Consider the following 22,669-nt stretch of genomic DNA (forward strand, 5'->3'; position numbering starts at 1 on the left):
TCATTTATTATTTACAATTTGCAGGTGATGCCGTGAGAGTCCCACTCCCACATCACACCCACTACCTGTTCCTGTTCTTCATTCCATTATTTTTCTTAGTCCAACAAAGACAAACCGACATTAATTCATTTCTTCACTCTTTACATCCAATTTCTAAATCTAGTAGTACTGTTCTATTTATTATGTTTTGATTGCGTTCTGATACCAAACACAACCATGTTTTCTTCTGCTTCCTTTTCAATAAATGTGAAACCTTACCACTCACAACTTCCAGGTTTCCGTTGAATCTGACACGCTCTAAGTGAGGAACAAGGCATTTAAAGTTTTGAAATACTTTCCTGGGATTGGTGGTTTTTGTTCCAGGTTAAGGTTACTGTTTTGTCTTTGCCATTTTTTGTTGGGGTGGAGTAAGATGGTGGTTTTGTCTTGGGAATCGGGTGCAGGGAGTGAATGGTTGAAGAATTGAAGGGAAAAATCGTTGTTGGTTGAGATGAATTTGTTTCGGGTGGTTTGTTGGGTGGTGTGGTGTTTGGGATTTGTGGGGGCTGCAAACGTGACATCCTCGAGACCCGCCATCGTCAACATTGGAGCAATCTTCAACCTCGATTCCATTTTAGGGAAAGTGGCGAAAATCACATTGGAGGAAGCCGTGAAAGATGTTAACGCCGACACTAGCATTCTACATGGAACTAAAATTGTTCTCACTATGCAAAATTCCAATTACAGCGGTTTCTTAGGCATGGTTCAAGGTGATTTATTCTATTCTGTACTAAAAACGCAGTTGGAACTGAAACTGAGTTTTGTGTTTTAATTATGCAGTTAATTGTTTGTTGTGTTGTTTTGACTGATAATTGCAGCTTTGCGGTTCATGGAGACTGATGTGGTTGCTATAATAGGACCACAATCTTCCGTGGTTGCACATATAATATCCCATGTTGCAAATGAATTACGAGTTCCTTTGTTGTCATTTGCCGCAACAGACCCTACCCTCACGTCGCTGCAGTTTCCTTTCTTTGTGAGGACAACGCAGAGTGATTTGTACCAAATGAAGGCTGTTGCTGAAATCATTGATTACTATGGTTGGAAGGAGGTGATTGCCATATACGTGGATGATGATTATGGACGGAATGGCGTGGCTGCTTTGGACGATGAACTAGCCGCCAGGCGCTGTAGAATCTCCTTCAAGGAAGGGATTAATTCCGGAACTGAAGTCAACCGGGGAGAAATTACGAGTTTGCTGGTGAAAGTGGCACTGATGCAGTCTCGAGTCATTGTTCTCCATGCACAAACTGATTACGGTTTTATGGTTTTCAATGTGGCGCGTTATCTTGGGATGACAAACAATGGCTATGTGTGGATAGTCACAGACTGGCTCTCTTCACTTCTGGATTCTGCTTCTCTCCCTTCAGAAAAAATGGATGTTCTCCAGGGAGTGCTTGTTCTGCGCCAGCACACACCTGATTCAGATAGAAAAAGGGCATTTGTGTCTCGGTGGAACAAGTTGACCGGTGGCTCTTTGGGGTTACATTCTTATGGCCTCTATGCTTATGATTCTGTGTGGCTTGTTGCACGGGCCATGGATGCTTTTTTCAGTCAGGGTGGGGTTGTTTCGTGCACGAACTACACAAGGTTAGGTGGTGGTGATAAGGGAGGTGATTTGAATCTTGATGCAATGAGCATTTTTGACAACGGAACGCTTCTGCTGAAGAACATAATGCAGAGTGATTTTGTTGGAGTTTCAGGTCGAATGAAATTCGAACCAGATCGATCTCTGGTTCATCCTGCCTATGACATCCTTAATGTGGTTGGAACTGGTCTTAGGAGGGTAGGTTACTGGTCCAACTATTCTGGTTTGTCGATTGTATCTCCTGAGATACTGTATGCAAAGCCACCTAATAGATCTAGTGCGAATCAGAAGCTTTACAGTGTGATATGGCCTGGAGAAACATTATCTAAACCCCGTGGATGGGTCTTCCCAAATAATGGTAGACAGTTGAGGATTGGTGTGCCTATTCGAGTCAGTTATCGTGAATTTGTGTCACCAGTGAAGGGAACTGATATGTTTAAAGGTTTTTGTGTTGATGTATTCACAGCAGCTCTGAACTTGTTGCCTTATGCAGTTCCCTACCAATTTGTTCCATTTGGAGACGGACACAAAAATCCAAGCTACACAGAACTTGTGCGCTTAATCACAACTGGTGTATGTTATGTCTCATAATTCTGATCCTCTATGCATGCTAACATTTTAAATCAACTGGCTAATTAGTACATTTCCTTGGTACAGTACTTTGATGGTGCCATCGGTGACATCGCTATTGTCACAAACCGGACAAGGGTTGTGGATTTTACACAGCCATATGCAGCATCGGGACTTGTTGTGGTGGCCCCGTTCACGAAAATTAATTCTGGTGGTTGGGCTTTCCTGCAGCCGTTTACTCCTCTTATGTGGATTGTGACTGCATGTTTCTTTCTTTTCATTGGGATAGTTATATGGATTCTAGAACACAGGATCAACGATGAGTTCAGAGGTCCACCCAGACAGCAAATTATAACCTTGTTATGGTAAGTGATGTGCTTGATACGAATCATCATCATGATTGAACTGGGTGATCTCGTTTTTGTCTGATCCATATTTTAACAATGCCTGCAGGTTTAGCCTTTCAACTCTGTTTTTTTCCCACAGTAAGTGAAACCTGGGTGTCTTTTGTTTGGTGGATGGACACAATGAAGTTTGTTTATTAGGTTATTTTTTTCATTGTCTCTGCAGGAGAGAATACCATGAGTGGTCTTGGTCGGTTTGTGATGCTTCTATGGCTATTTGTGGTGTTGATCCTCACTTCCAGCTACACTGCAAGTTTAACATCCATACTCACAGTGCAGCAGTTATCTTCTCCTATCAGTGGAATAGAAAGCTTAAAGGCTGGTGATGAACCAATAGGATACCAAGTGGGTTCATTTGCAGAACATTACTTGACCCAAGATATTGGAATATCCAAATCCAGGCTTATTGCCCTCGGAACTCCAGAAGAATATGCTAAGGCCCTAAAGCTTGGTCCTAAAAGAGGAGGTGTTGCTGCTATTGTTGATGAACGACCTTATGTTGAAATCTTCTTATCAAGCCAGTGCACCTTCAGAATTGTTGGTCAGGAGTTCACCAGAAGTGGCTGGGGCTTTGTGAGTACCTCTTCTTCTCTACTTTTTGATCCATAATTAGATGAAATCATCATAAGGAGTTTGTGTCATCATCAGAAGTACAGTTTGACATCAAACTTTTTCCCATTAGACACTACCATTCACCCTCTTTTTATCTCGTTTTTTAAGAAACATAAAAGTTAACTTTTGTTACGACGAATCAAATCAGTATCTCATCAGTAGCATAATCCTAGTTTTGTTGGCATGGCAGGCATTCCCTCGGGACTCCCCTTTGGCTGAGGATATGTCAACAGCCATTCTACAACTTTCTGAAACGGGTGATCTACAGCGGATTCATGACAAGTGGATGACACGAAGCTCTTGTAGTTTAGACAATGCTGAAATCGACTCAGATCGTCTTCAGCTTAAAAGCTTCTGGGGTCTCTTTCTCATTTGCGGGATAGCTTGCTTTGTTGCTCTTCTTTTGCACTTTTTGCAGATCATTTTCCAGTTATGGAAGTCTCCTCCTTCTGAACCTGCTGCATCTTCTACTGCATGCTCAATTTCTGGTCGTTTTCAGAGATTTCTTTCGCTCATTGATGAGAAAGAAGATGCATCAAGGAGTAATGGAAGAAAGAGAGAAAGATCACTTGAAGAACAACTGGGAAGGCAATCAAAGAGGGTACAATTACAAACAGAAACGACCACCTAATTCAACTTAACACTTTGATGTCATTGATTATTTATTGATATTTAGCAGTGCTCTCAGCATTGCTAATGTTCATAGTTATAAGTTTTCCTCCGACGGAGAACATGTTATGAAGTGTGTCACGGAGAACATGTTAACACATCACATAGGTAGTTATGTTACATGCTACAAAATCTTTCTTTTTGAAAAATTTAGTAGATTTGTGTCTGCAGTTTTGACATATCAAATTTAAAGCATCTATCTATTTAAGATTGAAGGAAAACGGTGAATAAAATATAGTGACTTTATTGAAGGAAAGCCTAAGATAGAGGAAAAAGGAAGGTTTTAGTAACTTTTTTCATCTTTTTTCACGTGCTTCATAATCTCTATTAAACAAGAAATTATATTTTAAAATAATAATATGTTAAAATAGATCATTTTGTAAAATTATATTTTATTTATTATTTGAATATTCAAGCATATATTTTATTATACTTTTGTATTAAAAATTTGATATATAATCTTATAATATAATTATTATAAAATTTCTCGTATCTAATCTAGAATAATAATGAAATATTTCTAATTACTCTTTTCATATAATCTATTGTAACTTCTCAGTGCAATCTACCTATTTCTTTACAAATTATGACTACACAACGTGGAAAATCTATTGATAAACATTATCTTTCTTTTCTCGTGTTTTCTCTTATTTACCCGTGAGAATAGCAAATGAAGAAAAAAGAAGAAATGGTAGCTGTAAAAGCAAACTCAAACCAGTTATGGTGATGGAGCCGTGAGCCATGTCAGGGAGACAGTGAGTCTTATGGTCAACACTGAATTATTTATAATTTCCCATCTAATTATAATAATAATTGCCTTGTTTTTGTCTTGTTTTTATGAGATATATAATTCTGTTATACAAAAATAAACTTGAATAATACAAATTCTAATGTTTTAGTAATTTTTATTATACATTTGTATGAAAATCAAAATTTTGATATTTATGACTAGAATGTGAAATTTATTAATTGTTCTATGCTACAGTTTTTCAAACTATCTTTTAAGTCGTCGATACTTCTAAATATGTGACCAATATTCACGCATTAAAATTGAAATAAAACAGAGAAAGTGACGGAAAAATTCACGCATTAAAATTGAAATAAAACAGAGAAAGTGACGGAAAAGACATATATTTAATAGTAAAAATCTAAAGAGTTAATCCAATTATATGAAAGATCACGTTTAAATTTGCAGAGGATGAGTCCTACTACAGTTTCAAAAGAAAAAATATACAGCTTCTCGCCATATTAAAAACTACTCAAGGGAAAAGAAAATGAGTGAACATGGAACTTTGAAATTAGAATGAGAGAAAACTTTTAGATTTTTTTTGTAAAATTCCTTTTTTCTTCATTTTCTCTTTCATATTGCAAAATTTTCTTTCTTCTGTATCTTATTTCCTCTGTTGTAACAATGGGTATAAGACAATGATAAAAAAGGTTAATGAGAATAAGATAGCCGCAGCCTCATAGAATACAAATTCTGAAGTTAAATATCAACAGCTTCTAAGAATGGAGTCAAGCTCACTCTGGTCTTCACGTAGCTACAACTTGCAGAAGCTCAACATTTAGTTCAAATGTAGCTCCAGGCTGCAACATCATAAACAACTTGTAGGCTAATCATTTTCATTAAACATTGTACTTGGTTGGGTATAAGCTAGAAACTATAAGTGTTTTTGAAGGTTTCTTTTGGTGGATTTTGGGATAGAGAAACTCACACACACACATCTACATAATTTTTCTAAATGTATAAATTAACTTTAATTTATAAAACAACCATTGTCCAGAAAGATATTTGATCCATAAGAGAAGATTAATTAAAGAAGTAAGAAAAGCATGAGGGGGAATTACCGGAATCTCGTTCATTCCCTTTTGTCCATAACCATTTTCAGGAGGAACAATAACAGTTCGCTGCAGCCATTAAAAGTGACAACATAAAAATAAATGACACAAGATAAAGTATATAGAAGTTTTAGATGAATGAATGAGTAGAACAAAAGAGGAAGCATAGAATGATGTTAGAGTTACCTTTCCACCAACTCGCATTCCCTCCACTATTGTATACATGGCAGGTGGGGGTTTGGGTGCTGCTTGAGCAGAGAATAAACCATTTGGATTATCAACAAATTCACGTTTTCTTTCCTTTCCGGGAGGAGCTCCCACCCTGAATTCGTATGGCTTTAAGAGAAGGAAGGAAGCACGCACGCATCAGCAGCACCACCAAGTAAAGTACAGTAACGGTGATAAATTTGAGATGACTTTGCAGACAAAATATAGAAAGAGAAAAAAAGGTTAGAAAACCTGAGCAATGATACGATTTCCCGCTAGGAGTTTAGATTCGCGACTGGATACAGCAGTGATCCCGCGATATAAGCAATCAAAGTGAACCTGTCAGCGAAACTAGAAACGAAAAGTAAACAAGAAATAGAAAAGCAAAATGAGAGGTTGATTGAGACATGCAAAAGCTCACAAAGTGTACCTGAACGATTTTTCCTTTTTCAGCTACTGGACCTTTGCCCTCAATCAAATCATAGTATTTCAATCCATCAGCTGAGTTAAACATCACAATTAAACATTGTATTTAGGATAAATAAACTGAACTTGTTGTTGTCTAATTAAGTATAACTACAATTAAACTTCGTTTGGCGAAACAGATAGAGATTTGAAAGAAAATTGACGGTAATAGAAAAAGAGGAACTAACGAGTAGTGAGGTATTCCTCTTGGGGAATTGTCTTCTTGTTGCGTCTGGCCTCCGCCGGCGGAGAGAGCAGAAGGAAGGTGAACGGCAACGATGAAATGAGAATCGCCGTGGATCTTCTGGAACCAGAAACTGAGAGTGGCATGGCGATTTTCGTTGACCTGATTCGCTTTGAATTTGAAAGCATTACACCTCATAATCAATGCTCCAATTTGTTTAATGTATGAGAGACTATGCATATATATATATATATATATATATATATATATATATATATATATTAAAGTGGAAAAAAAAATGGTAATTGATAATGCAAGAAATGGACCTTTGAGGTGCATTGGGTTGGGAAAGAATGAGAAGCCTTGGATAGGAAGCTGGTGTTTGTGGGGATCCTTGTGGAAGCTAGAGCAGAACGAGAGGCCATGCCTGCAACAACTCTGTGTATTATTCTTTGCAGATTGTCACAGAACAAAAGGAAAATTATGGTTGCTGGGGGAGTAACGGGAATGAGTGGTGAATAAAATATTATAAGAAAATCTATGTGATAAGATAATGTTTGGAGCTCAAAGTTTTTCACAATACAGGGAAAAGAGAAGTGGCATCATACAGGGAAAATTTGGAATTTATAATTGATTTTATTAGTGAAACAAAATCATTTTATTAATATTAACCTTATAATGTTTTGTTTGAATTTGAAGTAAAAAGAAGAAGAAAGAATGTTAAAAATGTCATTATTTAAATTATGAAAAAGAAAATAAAAGATAAATGAACAAAAAGTTTGTATTTTGGTTGATGCAATAGAATAATTTTGTTAAAAAGTTTATAAAATACACTTTATAGAATATAAATTAGAGTTAAAAAAGATCAAAATAAAAAGCTAATATCAAATTATGTTTTAATATAACAAATAATATGTTAAAATATATCATATTGTAACATTATATTTTATTTATTATTTGAATATTGTTTAAGTATTTATTTTATTATACTTTTATATTAAAAAATTGATATTTTTATATTTGATATATAATCTTATAAAATATTAACAATATAATTATTATAAAATTTTTCGTATCCAATCTTCAACAATAATAAAATATTTCTAATTAGTCTTTTCATATAATCCCCGACCGTAAGTATCTTATCATGATTTACTTATTTCTTTACAAATCATAACAATACAATGTGGAAAATTTACTGACAAATATTCTCTTTTTTTTTTTTTCGTGTTTTGTGTCTTTCTTTTCGTGAGAATGGCGAATGAAGCACAAAGAAGACATGGTAGTAGCTGTAAAAGCGAACTCAAACCAGTTATGGCGATGTCAGGGAGAGAGTGAGTCTTATGGTGAACACTGAATTATTCCCAATTTCCCATCTAAGTTACAGCAGTAATAATTGGCCTTGTTTTTATGAGTTATGTAACTCTGTCACAAGAATTAAGAAATGCAATATGAATCAATATATATGGGTGGTATTCATGAACATGAATCACGCCAAAACTTATTATTGGCTGCAGATAAATTTAAAACTTGGAAAATCTGCCCTCAGACACTGTCTGTCTGAACAAGATCCTTCTTTTTCACATGATATGTTTAACACAAGGTAAAGGTAAAGAAAGAGTAAAAATGGGTTGCTTCTGCTAATGGCGATCCTCTATTCATAAACTTTGCATTCCTCATCAGCAGGGTTTGTCTCGCAGAATTCCTCCAATGGGTCTCCACTCCCTGCTTTTGCTGTTCCTGGCCACTTGCTTGCTACTAGATCTGCCAAATCCACCACTCTTTGGCTGCGATCATCAAAACACAATGATGTTAAGCTTTTATGTTGGAGATTCATATCAAACAGAGATAAGACGAGTTTATAATATATAACTGGGTGTAAACTTTATGTTATAAACCGATTTTATAAGATTGAGTTAAACTTAGAGTCCAATTCATAACACATGTAATTGTATGAGTCTAAAAGTGAAGTGACTAACCTGTAACCCCATTCATTGTCATACCAAGCAACCACCTTAACCATGTCATCTCCCATGACCATGGTCAAGGAGGAGTCAATGGTGGAAGAAACATCAGAGCAGCGGAAGTCAATGGAGACCAGTGGAACATCACACACATCCAAAACACCTTTCAGTGGCCCCTCTGCAGCCTTTCTGAATGCTCCATTCACATCTTCAGCAGTGAGACCCTTCTTCTCAACATTCACGACAAGGTCAACAACTGAAACATTGGGTGTAGGCACACGGAGTGCAATTCCATTCAGCTTCCCCTTCAGCTTTGGCAGCACCAGAGACACAGCCTTCGCAGCTCCAGTGCTGGTTGGGACAATGTTCAGTGCTGCAGCCCTCGCTCTTCTCAAGTCACGGTGTGAAGCATCCAAAAGCCTCTGCACAACCAAACACATGCACATTCCTTTATCAGCAAATGTTAATTCTTAGTTTTGTTAGCAGGCAGAGTTGTTGATCCTACAACCTCTTCCATTTTTCCTTTCAAACTCAGACATGTAAATCATTGTCATATAATTACAAATGCATAGTCAAAACTAGTGGTTGATCGATCTTGTACCTGGTCTCCTGTGTAGGAATGAGTGGTTGTCATGGTTCCCTTCACAATTCCTGAAAACATAGACCAAAGGGAAGTGAGTTTGATTTGAGCATGTCACATCTCTCTTAAATAATAACTTCCAGTGTGATCAGTGTTTGCTTACCAAACTCTTCATCCAAGATCTTCACAAATGGAGCAAGACAGTTTGTGGTGCAAGAAGCATTGCTGCACATTGAAGAAACAATAAGAAAAAACAAAAAAACAATGTTTCATTGACAGGGACAGAGCAAAACCTTGGTTGCTGTCACAGACCTTATAATGTTAGAGATCTCATGAGTGTAGTCCCCTTCATTTACTCCAACAACATAAGTTGGAATGTCAGCACCCTTTGCAGGAGCAGTGATGATAACTTTCTTAGCACCTGCTTGGATGTGTTTGCCAGCACCAGGGCCATCCACAAACACTCCAGTTCCCTGAACAAAAGTTCTTCCATTTATTAGTAAACAAATTTTCACTTCATTACAAGATGTTTAAGGTAAATCAAGTAATGGAGGTTACCTCAATGACAATGTCAATTCCTAGTTCAGCCCAAGGAAGCTTCAGAGGATCCCTGCTTGAAACAACCTTGATGGGCTTGCCATCAACAGTGATGGTTTCATTGTCTAGTATCTTCACATCTGCTTTAAAGGTTCCCAGCATAGAATCATATTTCAACAGGTGTGAAGCCTGGATCATATGTGAAGCACAATCAGTGAAATTTCAATATCTCTGCCAACAAAACCAGCTAAGCCAGGACAGTTAAAGACTTACATTCTTGACACCACCACTGTCGTTGACAACAATAACATCAAGGGGCGAGTCTTTTCGGCCGTGCCAGCAACGAAGAAAGTTTCTACCAATTCGTCCAAAACCATTGATTGCCACCTTCAACTTGGCCACTGTTTCTCCCCTCACAGGAGTTGATCCATTGGTCTGCTTTTAGTTTGCAAATTAGAAGTAGAAACATACACAAAGAATAATTAAGAAGCCATGCATTTTGAGCAGCGTTATTCACACAACTGTTACATTCTTCTATTCAAAAATACTTTTCATTACTAAAGATACCAGTAATACCATAAAACATGTACGACAAAGTCTGGTTAAGAAGTATTTATTATATCTCATATTTCTCACTAGCTTAACATTTTTCGTTCATCTTTCACGGTTAAGATAACAAATTCTCTAAGTCAATCTTACAAAACTAACTCGTAAATTAAGATTTGTATTCAATTATATGTTCTGAATTGGCCTCATCTGATATTGTTCCAACAGTTTCTACAGTGATAAGAGACTAACCTTGGGAGTGAGTTGGGCAGCGACGGTATCAAAAAAGGAAGATTCCCTAGCATTGTTAGCGTAGGTGACACATGAAGAGGATCTCAGCCCAGAGAATTCTGTGACCTCAAGTCTCTGCAGAAGGTAAGTGAAATGTATGAGTGAAATGGTATTAAAGTGAAAGAAGCAAAGATGATAATTGATAATGGAAGAAATGGACCTTTGAGGTGCATTGGGATGGGAAAGAGTGAGAAGGCTTGGATGGGAGCCTGGTGTTTGTGGGGATCCTTGTGGAAGCTAGAGCAGCATGAGAGGCCATGGCTGCAACAAGGGTGTGGCAACAACTATGTGTGCCAATGCATATATCAACAACAAAGTTGCATTTCCTCCTCTTGTTTTATTCTTTGCAGATTGTCACAAAAGAAAATTATGGTTGCTGGGGAGAAACGGGAATGAGTGGTGAATAAGATGAGAGAAAATCTATGGGATAAGATAATGTTTGGAGCTCCATGTTTTTTAATATTGTCACTTCATATTTTCAGCCACGTATCGTTATTGTGGCCGTTCATTAATTTCCCAACAGTGTCCCTTGCTATATATTATAAGGAAAATGTTTTTTTTTTTCTTTTTTTGGCCTCAAGAGAAGGGAAAAGAGGGTGCCATCGCAAAGCGTACTTTGCATCCACACGTTTCCGTGTACAAACTATCTGCTGCTAAGTATCTCCTGTTTTATATGGGAGTTTTAAGTTTAATTATTTTTCGAAATTAAATAACTTACATAGATAAAAGTAATTCAAATTAGGATACAGAAAATTACAAGTAATTATTTTTAACCTAGTGAAATTAGTGAAACATAAAATATTAAAAAAAATTGAACCGATAATGTGAGACTTTTTTTAAAAAATATTTTTAAACAATCACGTGAGAAAAATACTTTACAACAGAAAGCACTATCACTTTTAAGAGTGGGGATTTTTAATTTCATTGTATAGGCACGAAATAAATCAAACAGTGTAACATAAGAACAAGGTGAAAAACTATAACTATTTTTTCTTTTTAATTTAAGATTAAAGTAATTTGGAAATATTAAAAGATAACTTATTTAAAAAATGACAAAAATAAACTTGTATTCCCTCAAGACTAACGTAAAATGTGTCGAGGTATTTCTTGTAATAAAAATTATAATTGGAAGTAGCAACAAATTGTTCAACACTTCAATGCTGCCTTGTAGCCTTATCTCCAATTTATACTGTATGTATTTTATTTTACTCCTTGGTAAGAAGACTGAAGCAAACACGAAACAAAGCCTTAATTAGTATTTTCAGTAAATCACCCATAATTTTCAGCAGCATTACCTTAATTCATGAGTAACAAGAATTTGTGAAGTAAAAGATAACAGGTACCGTTTTATTAGCATGAAAAAGTCAATTTAATTTTGATGCAGTATAGAATTATATCAATTTTTATTTCAGGATAATGCTTGTTTAAATGTTATTGTCTAAGTACGACTAACAGCATAAACCTATAGATCAACATTATCGAATTCATGGTGACAGCAAATGTGACAAGATCCTAGTATTGTGTTCACTATCTAGAACAATCATCAAACCTGGATTATTAAAAGATCCGACCACAAAACGACCAGCGTTGCTCCAGTTCCATGCCCATCATGGAAACTTTTCAATATAAATAAATGGCTGATAGAACACAAGAAATCAGCCATAAAAGCGTACTTTCCCACAGTAGCGGCAGTCATTAGCAGAAAACCAGTGAGTTTATTATTAAGAAGAAAGAGAAAGATATTACAATAAAATCAAAATACATTTTGTACCAATAAAAGATTTTTTAGTGAACAGAGCAATGGCACATTGTATACTATGAGATCACAGCAGTCTCATGTGGCAGCTTCAATTTCATCAGAATTAATAGCTACTCCATTTGTGGCCTCCTCTGAACGTAGCTGTGCAGAAACATCATCTATGGCAGCATTCAGTTGTTCAATCTTCTCAGCCAGAACTTTCCTGGTTTTCTGCAAATCAAACAAGCAAATTTTGCTAGTCATTGAACTGATAATACCCTCTCTTAGAATCAACATGTTGCAGTAACTACAGATGCAATTCCCCACATAGTATTAGGACATAATTGAACAGTAGAACGCCAAAGTAAAATTGATAAGAACTATGAAACTAATCAAACGACAGTTATGGCCTCCAAGCACAAGCCTACAGCAATATTGGCAAGTGTCCTTTATAAGATAAACATGATGGATGGTATCAAGAGCAAGCAACTGCTCACCTCTAAAGCCTTTTCCTCATCATATATAAACTTTGGCAATTTTCTCATCAACTCCTTCCTGTCAGCTCCAGCTATGGCCTTGCTGATCTGTGGAATAATAAAATAATAATAATAATAATAATAATACTCAAGCAACAAAAAGAATACCGATCTCCATCATATAAATTTTGAAGAAAAATTTACAATGCAGGTCCTGGTATCTTTAAATTTTAAAACATGTGCATATCCAACTACTTATATTTATCCTGCATACATTGTTGACCGGATAAATAAAAGCAGTTAACCAATTTAATTTCAGTATGTAGTCACATAACATAATTGAGGAGTTTATGAGCAAGAAAAACATCTGAATGTATCCCGTTAAACACCAATATCTAGCACCTGAAAAAGTATATTTCAGCAACAAATACTACCTGAGGTGCATATACGCAACCAAGAGTGCCAACTATTAATCCTCCCAAGACAAACCCACCAACAAATATACCAGCACTGCTGGGCCTTCCACCATCACTGCAGTTCCACAGGAAGCAGAGGTCAGGTTAATAACAAATATTCAAACAACTTCCACAGTCAACTCTTTTTCTCATTCAAGAATATTTATGGTGTTCTGTTTCTTCCTCTTTTAGCTATGTTTTCCTCTTAGAGTCATGAACTTGTGATTATTATTTGTGGCAGTGATGTGAAGGCATATATCAGATAATAACAATGATTATAAATGTTTAAAGGGTTTGATTTTCATGCTTTGTCAAGAATTTTACACTGTGGACCAATCAGAAATCATTCTAGATACAGCTTTTAAAGTAGTTATCAAGTCTATATTTACACGGTTATAATTGGACGAAGTATAAAACTCCTTTTAAATTGTTAGTACATTTAAGTTAAATTAATATTTAAAATAATACTCTTGATCAAACATTCATTTATTTGAGTCCAATTGTGACCAAACAAAAGTTCCCAAAAAAGGTTCTTAACCATGTTTCTGTTCACAACTTTATCTAATCAACACTATCATGTATTGTTTGCATAACAACTACTCCCTCTGTTCCTTTTTAGGCGCTTTTCTTACAAATTTTGATTTTACAAAACTACCACTTTCAAAGTTCAACATGGCGTTAATTGATCTTTTTCTTTTTCATTTATACCATTATATTTCACCTAATATTTAATTAGTTTACACATTGTTATTATCTACAGATGAAATGGATTGAATAGAAATCTTATAAATATTATATTAAAATCAAGAAATCTATTACATTTATTGGTTAAGCAGTCATAACAAAGTCACAAGAACAAAAGAAATACCTATATGTAGCTTGGATTGTTGGGGGCCTTCTTGCTAAAGACGTTTGCATTCTCCCTTGACGATTTAGATTCAGACATGAGTTGTATGGTTTAATCTTGACCAGAGAGTGGTCCACCTTGTTTATGGACGATGCTGGTAAAAGTTTTTGCAACAGTAGAGGAGTTTTAAAACAAAATGCTCGATTAGGAAAAAAAAACACACACACACAAACAAACGTAAACGAGTCTAGTTCCACAGTATAGAAGCTAGCAAGCGAGACATGTTCTTTCGGGTTAAAAGAATAATAAATGGAGGAAGCAAAAATATAGAAAGCACCACTAATGTCGTACAGAAATATGCCAACATTGCATGAAACAAATCCACAAAGCAAATCTTAAATATCACGCATCTCCCCCCCTTCCCCGACAAACAAGAAGCAAGAAAAACAAGAACCGAATAGATTATCTTAACAGGTAACAGACAATTTGCGGCATGGTGAAATCCAAGTCGTTTCAGAACACAGACCCCAAGAAAAGCTCGTGATAAATCAGTGAGACTGTGATACCCTAATGAGCCTTGGAAAAAAAAAGCATACAAATTTAAAGAAATTTGCGGTTGTGATTGTAGTGAGATCGAAAGGGAGTAGCAGAATTGTAAAACCCTGGATTAAGTAGGCGAATGTGCAAAGAAATAAGGGGAAACGCTTTTTGGGTTATTTATGGCTCGATTTTGCTATGAACAGGTAAAAATTTGAAATCTTGGAAGTGATTAAAGAGAGATAAAGCGAAAAATGAATAATCTTGAAAAGGAAAAAGGAAGGATCGGAGAGAAAGAGAAAGAAAGATACCAGATTTGGTTAGAACGAAGGAGGTGGGAACAGCAGCAGCCATGGAATTGGTGAGTGAGTGTGATCACGAAGAAGTTTCGATAATATCAAAGCTTCGATGTAAGGTAAGTAAGTAAGTAACACTTGTTTCTTTCTTTTCTTTTTCTCTTCTCTTCTCTTCTCTTCTCTTCTTCTCTCTTATGTATATATCTCAAATCACTGCCTCGTGTTCGCTTCAGACAACTGCTTCCGGATATAACCATCTCTCTCTAATTTTTCTTTTCTTTTTTTCTTTTCCTCTAAATATCCGCTCATAATAAAAATATTTCACTGTTTTTTTCTAATTGTTTTTATGAAAAAATACGTTTAAAATTAGTTGACAGCATGTTTTTTAAACTGAAATTGAAACATGTTTTAAATGGAATTTATATATATTTTCTTTTTTACACATTTACAACACTGTTGGCATAAAAAAAAATGTCCATTTCAGATAATACTTTTTTAATTTTATTTTAATACTTTTCTATGTTTGGTTTTGACATTTAGATTAATGTGTTGTGTAATTTGACGTAGAAAGTGAATGATTAGTTTGAAAATAATGGAAGAGGAATTAAATAAAAAGTAAAGTATTGCTGTTTGAATAGAAAATGTTTCTAATTTGGTTAAATTAACGAAGGTTTATAATTTATTTTTTAATATATTATCCAAATTACCTTTAGGTATACTTTTAAAATATAAAAATTTCAACTCAAAAAAAGTAAAAGGAAATTACTTTTTTCAATATAATTTATTAATTGACGTAATAATTATAAAAAATCAATAAAAAAATTACTTTGAAAGTCAACTGTTTAACCTAGAAAAAAAACAAAATCATAATAATCAAAATAATGTCAAATGCATAATACTTTTAACGTAAATTTTTATTTAATAAAATAAATATTGACATATTTTATTTTAAATATAATAAAAAAATAGTCGCTGTCTTAATCTAAAAATTTAAATTTTATTAATAACTGAGATAATTAAATATATATTTTTATTTTAATAATAATTTGTTAAACATAATAAATCAACATCAATATATAATTAATTTTAACAAATGTTTTTCACTTTTTGTAAATTCGAAATCTTTGCATATTAATGTTACTTCTGTTTTTAATAAACACATTTTTCAATTACAAAAAATCAAACTTATATTTAATTATATTAATTATTAGTAAAATTAAATAAAATTAACAAAATTAGAATTGTTATATTAAAAATATAATTTTTTATTAAACTAAATATAAAATGTATCAAGTTATTTTTTCCAATTAAAAATGTAACTAAATATTTTTTCCAATTTTATCATTTCTTTTTAAATTTAATGATCTTTTAATTAAAAATTATTTACAAAATAATTAAAAATTATTTTTAATTACATTATAAAAAATATTCATATTTAATTTTATAATTATAATAAAAAAATATAATTACAAATTTTATTACCTTTTACTATAATAAAAAAATGAATATATATATATATATATATATATATATATGCTAGTATATAATAAACAATGTGAGATTTATAATTAATTATGATTATAAAACAAATAATTTTGATTAGGACACGATCAATTATAATTATAATTATATATATATATATATTTGATTATTTCTATATTATAATAGATTAACATAAAGATTTTGTTGATTTTTGACTTTTGTATCAATCTTTATCCTAAGTTGGTTTGAATTAACCTTCGATTCGTGTTGAAAATTTATAGTAAGTATATCTCGATGGTTGATTTATCTAGAATTTTGAACTAAATTAATTTGTTTTTATTCTTAACTTAATTTTTCTTGTTTCGCCTTTAAACTAATTTAACCCCTTTTCGGTCTTTAATTAACTAACCCATTTTTATCTTGGTCTAGATTAAAGGTATTGCTATTATGAGTTAATTGAAATTAAATTCACTTTAACCTTTATCCTAACCCATTTTAAAGAGACTTAAAGATGATAGGTTATTTTTCACCTACTCATTCGATGATCTAATAAAAAGGAATTTTTTAAGATGCTACTATGGATCCATTGACCATGGTCAAGTTAATCTCTCTAATCACAATCAAGGATGTATCTTGAACGATTGAGATTTTATTCTTCTAGAAAATCTAGGTTCGCAAAAATTACTTTCTTAACTACCATTATTCGTCATTCATTATATACTACTAAGTGTAAAAATGTAATTCACCAACATTCTTCACAACTTCACAACATTTCTCATATTCTTTCCCTTCAACACATGATTTTCTCACTCTGTCCATCATAATCTTTAATAAACACGTGTAATTCTCATATATCAACTCAAATTCATCCTTATAATAAATTGTCCCAGCCAAAAAAGGCATACAAATTTGTAATATATGACTTTAACCAAATTTAAACTGTTAATATTAGTTAAATTTAATCAAGAAATTAGCTCGTTTAACTGATTTAATTTTTATTTATGAAAACTACGAACACATTATTTTAATTACACTAACATGTTTTATTATTTGATCAGTGTGTCCTAAGATCCCACTCGTCTTCACTTAATGCGATCAAGAATTGTTCATCACTAAGAATCGATCGAGAATAAAACTCCACGCATAATCTTCCAGGGCCGGCTTTAACGTTATTATTATATATTATGTTTATTAGTTAATTAATCATGTTCTGTCTTCTACGAGGAAACTGCGTAGTTCCTGCAACAGTAATACCGTTACGTTCTGGGCGGATAAACCATTGAAGCACATGACAAAACATCGTTCTCCACAACTTCAATTATACCAATAAATACACTCTGCTTAACTTAATTAATGATTATTAATATTAATTTTATGTTGTAAACTAAGCTTGTCCCAGAAAATTTTTGTTGTCAGAGAGAATGGCCGGTGGAGCTTCTGGCGGAGAAAGAACGTTGCAGGAAACACCCACATGGGCAGTGGCTGCTGTTTGCTCAGTCTTCGTCATTCTCTCTGTGTTAATCGAACATGGAATCCATTTACTTGAAAAGGTTCATTTTTTTTTTTTTTACTTTTTATATACTATAAACTGCTACTGAGAAATTGGATTGGATTGTGTTGTGACCAAGTTATGCGTTAATTCACATCACAGTGGTTTAAGAAACGACATAAGAAAGCCATGAGTGAAGCCTTGGAGAAAATAAAAGCAGGTGAAGAGAATCAGACCGATGTGAATTCAAATTTTGATGCTACAGATACACACATATATATACATTTGTTGATTTTTGTTTGTTTGCAGAATTAATGTTATTAGGATTTATATCCCTGTTACTTACTTTTGGTACACAATACATTGCAAAGATATGCATCCCTGCATCAGCTGGTGATATCATGCTTCCATGCAAGAAGGTTGAAGCGTCAAAGAACCCAGATGATTCAAATGGCGGAAGGAAGTTACTTTACTTTGAGGAGCGTCGAGTTTTAGCAACTGCGTCTTCTGGTGGTGACTATTGCTCACAGAAAGTGAGGAACATCATCACCTTTTATGGTACTCCTTTTTTTCACTCATTATTATTAACTATCTTTATTGTGAGAAATCAGGGTAAAGTGTCGTTGATTTCTCAATCCGGGGTGCACCAGTTGCACATATTTATCTTCGTCCTCGCTGTTTTTCACATATTCTACAGCGTAATGACCATGGTACTAGCCCGAGCAAAAGTAAGTTTCTGGGTCCATTCTACCTAATTTGTTTCCAAAAAAGAAAGGGATAACGAAAATGGCATTGCTCTATTATAGATGAAGAAATGGAAAGCTTGGGAAGCTGAAACATCCTCTCTCGAGTATCAATTTACAAATGGTAACTTAAACTATGATTCTGTCAGTATATTACGTTAAGAATCGAACTTTAAAACTAATTGAACCGCACAAATAAAATGAGGTTTGATGGCAGATCCTTCGAGGTTCAGGTTTGCGCATCAAACATCGTTTGTTAGGCGTCACTCTGGTTGGTCTAGGATGCCAGGAATTCGATGGATTGTGAGTTTCATTCACTGTTATGGTTCCGCATGAAGAAAAATAGTACCCAAAAGATATTTTGTAATTTGTTGTTGTAGGTAGCATTCTTCAGGCAATTCTTTGCGTCTGTCACTAAGGTGGATTACATGACCATGCGGCATGGATTTATTAACGTGGGTGCCAAAGTTTTACTTGTGTACCTTAAATAAATGATGTTACTGTTTTGAATTAATTGAGTTGGTGAGAAAAACTTTGACAAACGCAGGCACATTTTGCTCCCAATAGCAAATTTGACTTTCAAAAATACATTAAAAGATCGATGGAGGACGACTTTAAAGTGGTTGTGGGTATAAGGTATCAATCAATCATCAAACCTCAAAAATCTGCAACGCATTAATAATCTCACGACACAATTTTGGTTTTTTCTTACCATATCAGTTCTTGTTTTGCAGTATTCCGTTATGGGCTTTCGCTATCGTCTTTATGCTGGTGAACGTTTACAGTAAGTTTTCTCTTCTCGGTCCTCTCTTTTAAGTCTCCAACTCACACACGCAATGCTCAAAACCGTGTTGTTATTGAAGTTCTTGACTTTGTTTTGTTTTGTTTTGTTTATTGCTGCAGAATGGTACACTCTCACCTGGCTATCATTAGCGCCGCTAGTGGTAATTAAGGAAACTTGTTATTGAAAAGTTTGTAATAATTATCGTCATTATTATTGTTATTATCAACCTCGAAAGAAAATTAATGATGCTAACTAACATCCCTTGAACTTCATTGCTTTTGACAGATACTTCTATTAGTGGGAACCAAGCTTGAACTTATAATCATGGAAATGGCCCAAGAAATTCAAGATCGGACCACAATTGTCAGAGGGGTCCCTATTGTAGAGCCTAACAACAAGTATTTTTGGTTTAATCGGCCCCAGTGGATTACCTTCTTAATCCACTTTACCTTATTCGAGGTCAATACTTGTGTGTCTGTATATAACATAAATTTACCAGAAAAATTACTGACATTATGTCATATAACAGAGATTTTCAATTTTTATGACAGTCCATGACTATGAAACAAACAATTTCTCTTGTGACGTGTGTTATTTATCTGTTGTTCTGTTCTGCAGAATGCATTCCAAATAGCCTTTTTCCTGTGGTCGTGGGTAAGTAGCATGCATAACCATGGTGTTTTCAAACTCAGAGTACTTCGTTGTTTTTAATGATGTTTTCAAAATTGCAGTATGAATTCAAGATCACATCTTGCTTCCATGAAAACTTGCCGCTGATACTGACAAGGGTTTTCCTTGGGATAGCCTTGCAAATCGTGTGCAGTTACATTACATTTCCTCTCTACTCCCTAGTAACACAGGTGAACAGTTTCAAACTAATTGCTACAAAATTACGGATTAAGCATTAATTATATTGCTGGAAGTTACACGTACACTAGAAATAAAACCAATTCATAATATATAAATAGAGTCTATCTCTGCAAGCTTTCTTAGACATTTTGTTTTATCCGATATTAGACCGCTAGCGGATCATCCATTCATTTCTAGTCCCACGCACGAAATGTAGGCGTGAGGGAGGTGTAATAGGGTGCAAACTTTACCTTACAAATCGGTTTTGTGGGATTGAATTTAGTCTTAAAAGTCAATCTTAATGGTGTGTTTTGACTTGTAGATGGGATCTCACATGAAAAAAGCAATTTTTGAAGAGCAAACTGCAAAGGCACTAAAGAAATGGCAAAAGGTGGCAAAAGACAAGAGAAAGTTGATGAGAAAAGCAGGGGTAGATGTTCCTTCAGGAACAATGAGTGGTGAAGCAACACCAAGCCAAGGAACATCACCAATACATTTACTTCACAAGTACAAGCCTAACCAAACAGACACAGATAGTGTTCTCTATTCTCCACGATCATACCAATCTGAAACTGACTTGTCTGACACAGAACTGTCATCACACCAACTGAATGAAATAACACAGACACGACAAGCTCCAAGAAATGGAGAACCTCACAATGTCGATTTTTCCTTTGTCAGCTTTAATTAACAATGAACAATTTTGAAAGGACTTGTGTGATTGTATCTGCAGAATTAACGAGTAATAGCAACTAAAGAAGCTGTGTTTAAGATAATGAACATGATTAATATTCAGATACTGTTGTAGCTTTCAATTGAGAGATTCAGATTCAAATGATAATAGTTATAACTCAAGCTACATAATACAACTAATGTAATCACTACCCAAACATATTGAGTTTACATTTAACAGAAGTTTCTGTTTTGCAACACCATTTTTTTTTTGTTTATATAGTAATGTAAAAAATATAAATAGAGAAATTAATATTTAAAGAATACTAGACATGTAAAAATAATTTAAAAAAGATATACGAGTGTTTGGTTAGAATTGACTGTACAAAAATTATGTTAAAATCTTTATTATTTAAATTATATTTTAATGAAAAAGAAAAAATATTTTTGAGAAAAAAAAATGTTTTAAAGAACAATATCCCACTCTCTTCCTTTTAGAACCCTCTAATTTTTAAGGTTTGAGTTACACCATCTATTTTTCCTGCAAACCCTATTAACTTTTTCAATAGTTATTTTTTAAGTGAAATCTTCTTTAAAATGATTTGTTTTATGTGCATGATGGCGATTTTTATAACTTAGATGTTTTATTTGATAATATTTTTTCAAAACTATTTGTGGTCCATATTTGAAATATTGTGGGTTAGTTTTGCAAAATAAAATAGGCGTTATTGTAAATTGTGTTAAAAGAACAGGAGTACGTGTATAATATCTTTCAAATTTAAGGGATATTTGTATAATTTTTGTAAAACATAAGAAATACTCTTAAATATATTTTTTTCTGTCGACGTTATACATTTTTGCAACTCTTCAGATATGAAAAGAAAGAAAAATAAAAAATCTAATCATAATTAAATTAATACATTAAAAATAGATAAAAAATAATAAATTAAAATATCATTTTCAACTAATTTCTTTTTAATTTTTTTTAATTTTTCTCGTCATGTACCAAATAATTTTAGAATTTTGTTTTCCCTGCCAAAGAGAGTGAAAGTAGGTTTCCTATGACCTATTTCTCATAAAAAACATTCAATAATCCAATTGTGGTTGGTAAGTCAAATCAGTGCTTTACATTTTTTTTTACTTTCTTTTTTCTTTTTCTTATACCAAATGTTATTAGACTTTGCTAACTCTCTCACGCTATTGCTTTTGTCGCTTTCATATCACACTAACTTCCCAAGGAATCGCTTCCACACAAAAAAAAAAATCATTAGTTGGAAGATTCCAAATCATTGCCATGTTTTATGTGAAGACGGCACATAAATAATTAATTATTCAACAACAAAATAAATAAACCACTGTTTCTCGCAAATTAATAAAGTAATTATAGAAAGACAGTCAACAAAGTATTTCACTAAATAAAGTAAAAAATATATTCTGTGAGTATTTTTTTATAGTTATATATAAAATATAAAAAAATGTTTGCTGTTGCATTGTGTTAAATCAGAATCATCATTACTGTGTAAAATTTCTTCTTCACTTTTAAAAAAAAATTATCATATCATAAATATAAAATATAATAGTTATTATTAACTCAAAAAACATCATGTGTTTCCATAGAACAACAAATGTATCAGACAAAAACACAGTATTAGGTGGAAACGTAGCAGTGGCCTCTGAATAGGGATTTTGTGGAAGTCAAACTTTATTTTATGAGAATTGATTGATGAACTATCATTTCACATGTAAATATTTGACACCCAACATCAATAATTTATGACCACATAACATAAGTCTATTATTCTATAG

The 22,669-nt window shown here is 33.6% G+C and overlaps 5 protein-coding genes across 9 annotated transcripts; 2 read left to right on the top strand and 3 right to left on the bottom strand.

The window, feature by feature from the left end:
* On the top strand, positions 1-4,068 carry GLR3.3 (glutamate receptor 3.3). The gene is made up of 6 exons (XM_028047696.2): positions 1-749; positions 858-2,200; positions 2,285-2,562; positions 2,651-2,682; positions 2,768-3,174; positions 3,404-4,068. The coding sequence occupies exons 1-6, from the start codon at positions 491-493 to the stop codon at positions 3,842-3,844; spliced, it is 2,760 nt and encodes a 919-aa protein (XP_027903497.1). The 5' UTR covers positions 1-490; the 3' UTR covers positions 3,845-4,068.
* Positions 4,069-5,233: 1,165 nt separating this feature from the next.
* Positions 5,234-7,142, bottom strand: LOC114163308 (peptidyl-prolyl cis-trans isomerase FKBP18, chloroplastic-like). Of its 2 annotated transcripts, none has more exons than XM_028047535.2 (7): positions 6,904-7,142; positions 6,582-6,747; positions 6,359-6,429; positions 6,181-6,267; positions 5,908-6,057; positions 5,731-5,790; positions 5,234-5,469 (listed from the first exon to the last, which is right to left on the bottom strand). In XM_028047535.2, exons 1-7 carry the CDS (start codon positions 7,000-7,002, stop codon positions 5,416-5,418), a joined length of 687 nt encoding a protein of 228 aa, XP_027903336.1. In that variant the 5' UTR covers positions 7,003-7,142; the 3' UTR covers positions 5,234-5,415. The 2 variants fall into 2 exon arrangements, with proteins under 2 accessions (XP_027903336.1, XP_027903337.1); XM_028047536.2 differs by having other exon boundaries at positions 6,582-6,739; positions 6,904-7,121.
* Positions 7,143-8,014: 872 nt separating this feature from the next.
* On the bottom strand, positions 8,015-10,985 carry GAPB (glyceraldehyde-3-phosphate dehydrogenase B subunit). Of its 2 annotated transcripts, none has more exons than XM_028047534.1 (9): positions 10,656-10,985; positions 10,457-10,570; positions 9,932-10,093; positions 9,680-9,847; positions 9,434-9,594; positions 9,285-9,346; positions 9,143-9,192; positions 8,557-8,963; positions 8,015-8,364 (listed from the first exon to the last, which is right to left on the bottom strand). In XM_028047534.1, the coding sequence occupies exons 1-9, from the start codon at positions 10,752-10,754 to the stop codon at positions 8,232-8,234; spliced, it is 1,356 nt and encodes a 451-aa protein (XP_027903335.1). In that variant the 5' UTR covers positions 10,755-10,985; the 3' UTR covers positions 8,015-8,231. The 2 variants fall into 2 exon arrangements, with proteins under 2 accessions (XP_027903335.1, XP_027903333.1); XM_028047532.2 differs by having other exon boundaries at positions 9,932-10,096; positions 10,656-10,932.
* A 1,205-nt stretch (positions 10,986-12,190) lies between these two features.
* LOC114196252 (inner membrane localized protein) lies at positions 12,191-15,088 on the bottom strand. Its single transcript, XM_028086837.2, has 5 exons — positions 14,860-15,088; positions 14,033-14,165; positions 13,144-13,240; positions 12,731-12,817; positions 12,191-12,464 (listed from the first exon to the last, which is right to left on the bottom strand). The coding sequence occupies exons 1-5, from the start codon at positions 14,900-14,902 to the stop codon at positions 12,330-12,332; spliced, it is 495 nt and encodes a 164-aa protein (XP_027942638.1). The 5' UTR covers positions 14,903-15,088; the 3' UTR covers positions 12,191-12,329.
* Positions 15,089-17,478: 2,390 nt separating this feature from the next.
* On the top strand, positions 17,479-21,013 carry LOC114164286 (MLO protein homolog 1-like). Of its 3 annotated transcripts, XM_028048893.2 has the most exons (14): positions 17,480-17,876; positions 17,978-18,035; positions 18,125-18,348; positions 18,427-18,543; positions 18,622-18,682; positions 18,776-18,861; positions 18,939-19,013; positions 19,106-19,194; positions 19,293-19,342; positions 19,462-19,502; positions 19,628-19,801; positions 19,961-19,996; positions 20,074-20,202; positions 20,514-21,012. In XM_028048893.2, exons 1-14 carry the CDS (start codon positions 17,748-17,750, stop codon positions 20,880-20,882), a joined length of 1,638 nt encoding a protein of 545 aa, XP_027904694.1. In that variant the 5' UTR covers positions 17,480-17,747; the 3' UTR covers positions 20,883-21,012. The 3 variants fall into 3 exon arrangements, with proteins under 3 accessions (XP_027904693.1, XP_027904694.1, XP_027904695.1); XM_028048892.2 differs by having other exon boundaries at positions 17,479-17,876; positions 18,125-18,543; positions 20,514-21,013; XM_028048894.2 differs by having other exon boundaries at positions 17,798-17,876; positions 18,187-18,543; positions 20,514-21,013.
* Positions 21,014-22,669: the final 1,656 nt, after the last annotated feature.

This window comes from Vigna unguiculata, chromosome 9 (genome assembly GCF_037176805.1).
Source record: "Vigna unguiculata cultivar grain cowpea cultivar isolate G323 ecotype 2 chromosome 9, ASM3717680v1, whole genome shotgun sequence".
Lineage (NCBI taxonomy): Eukaryota > Viridiplantae > Streptophyta > Magnoliopsida > Fabales > Fabaceae > Vigna > Vigna unguiculata.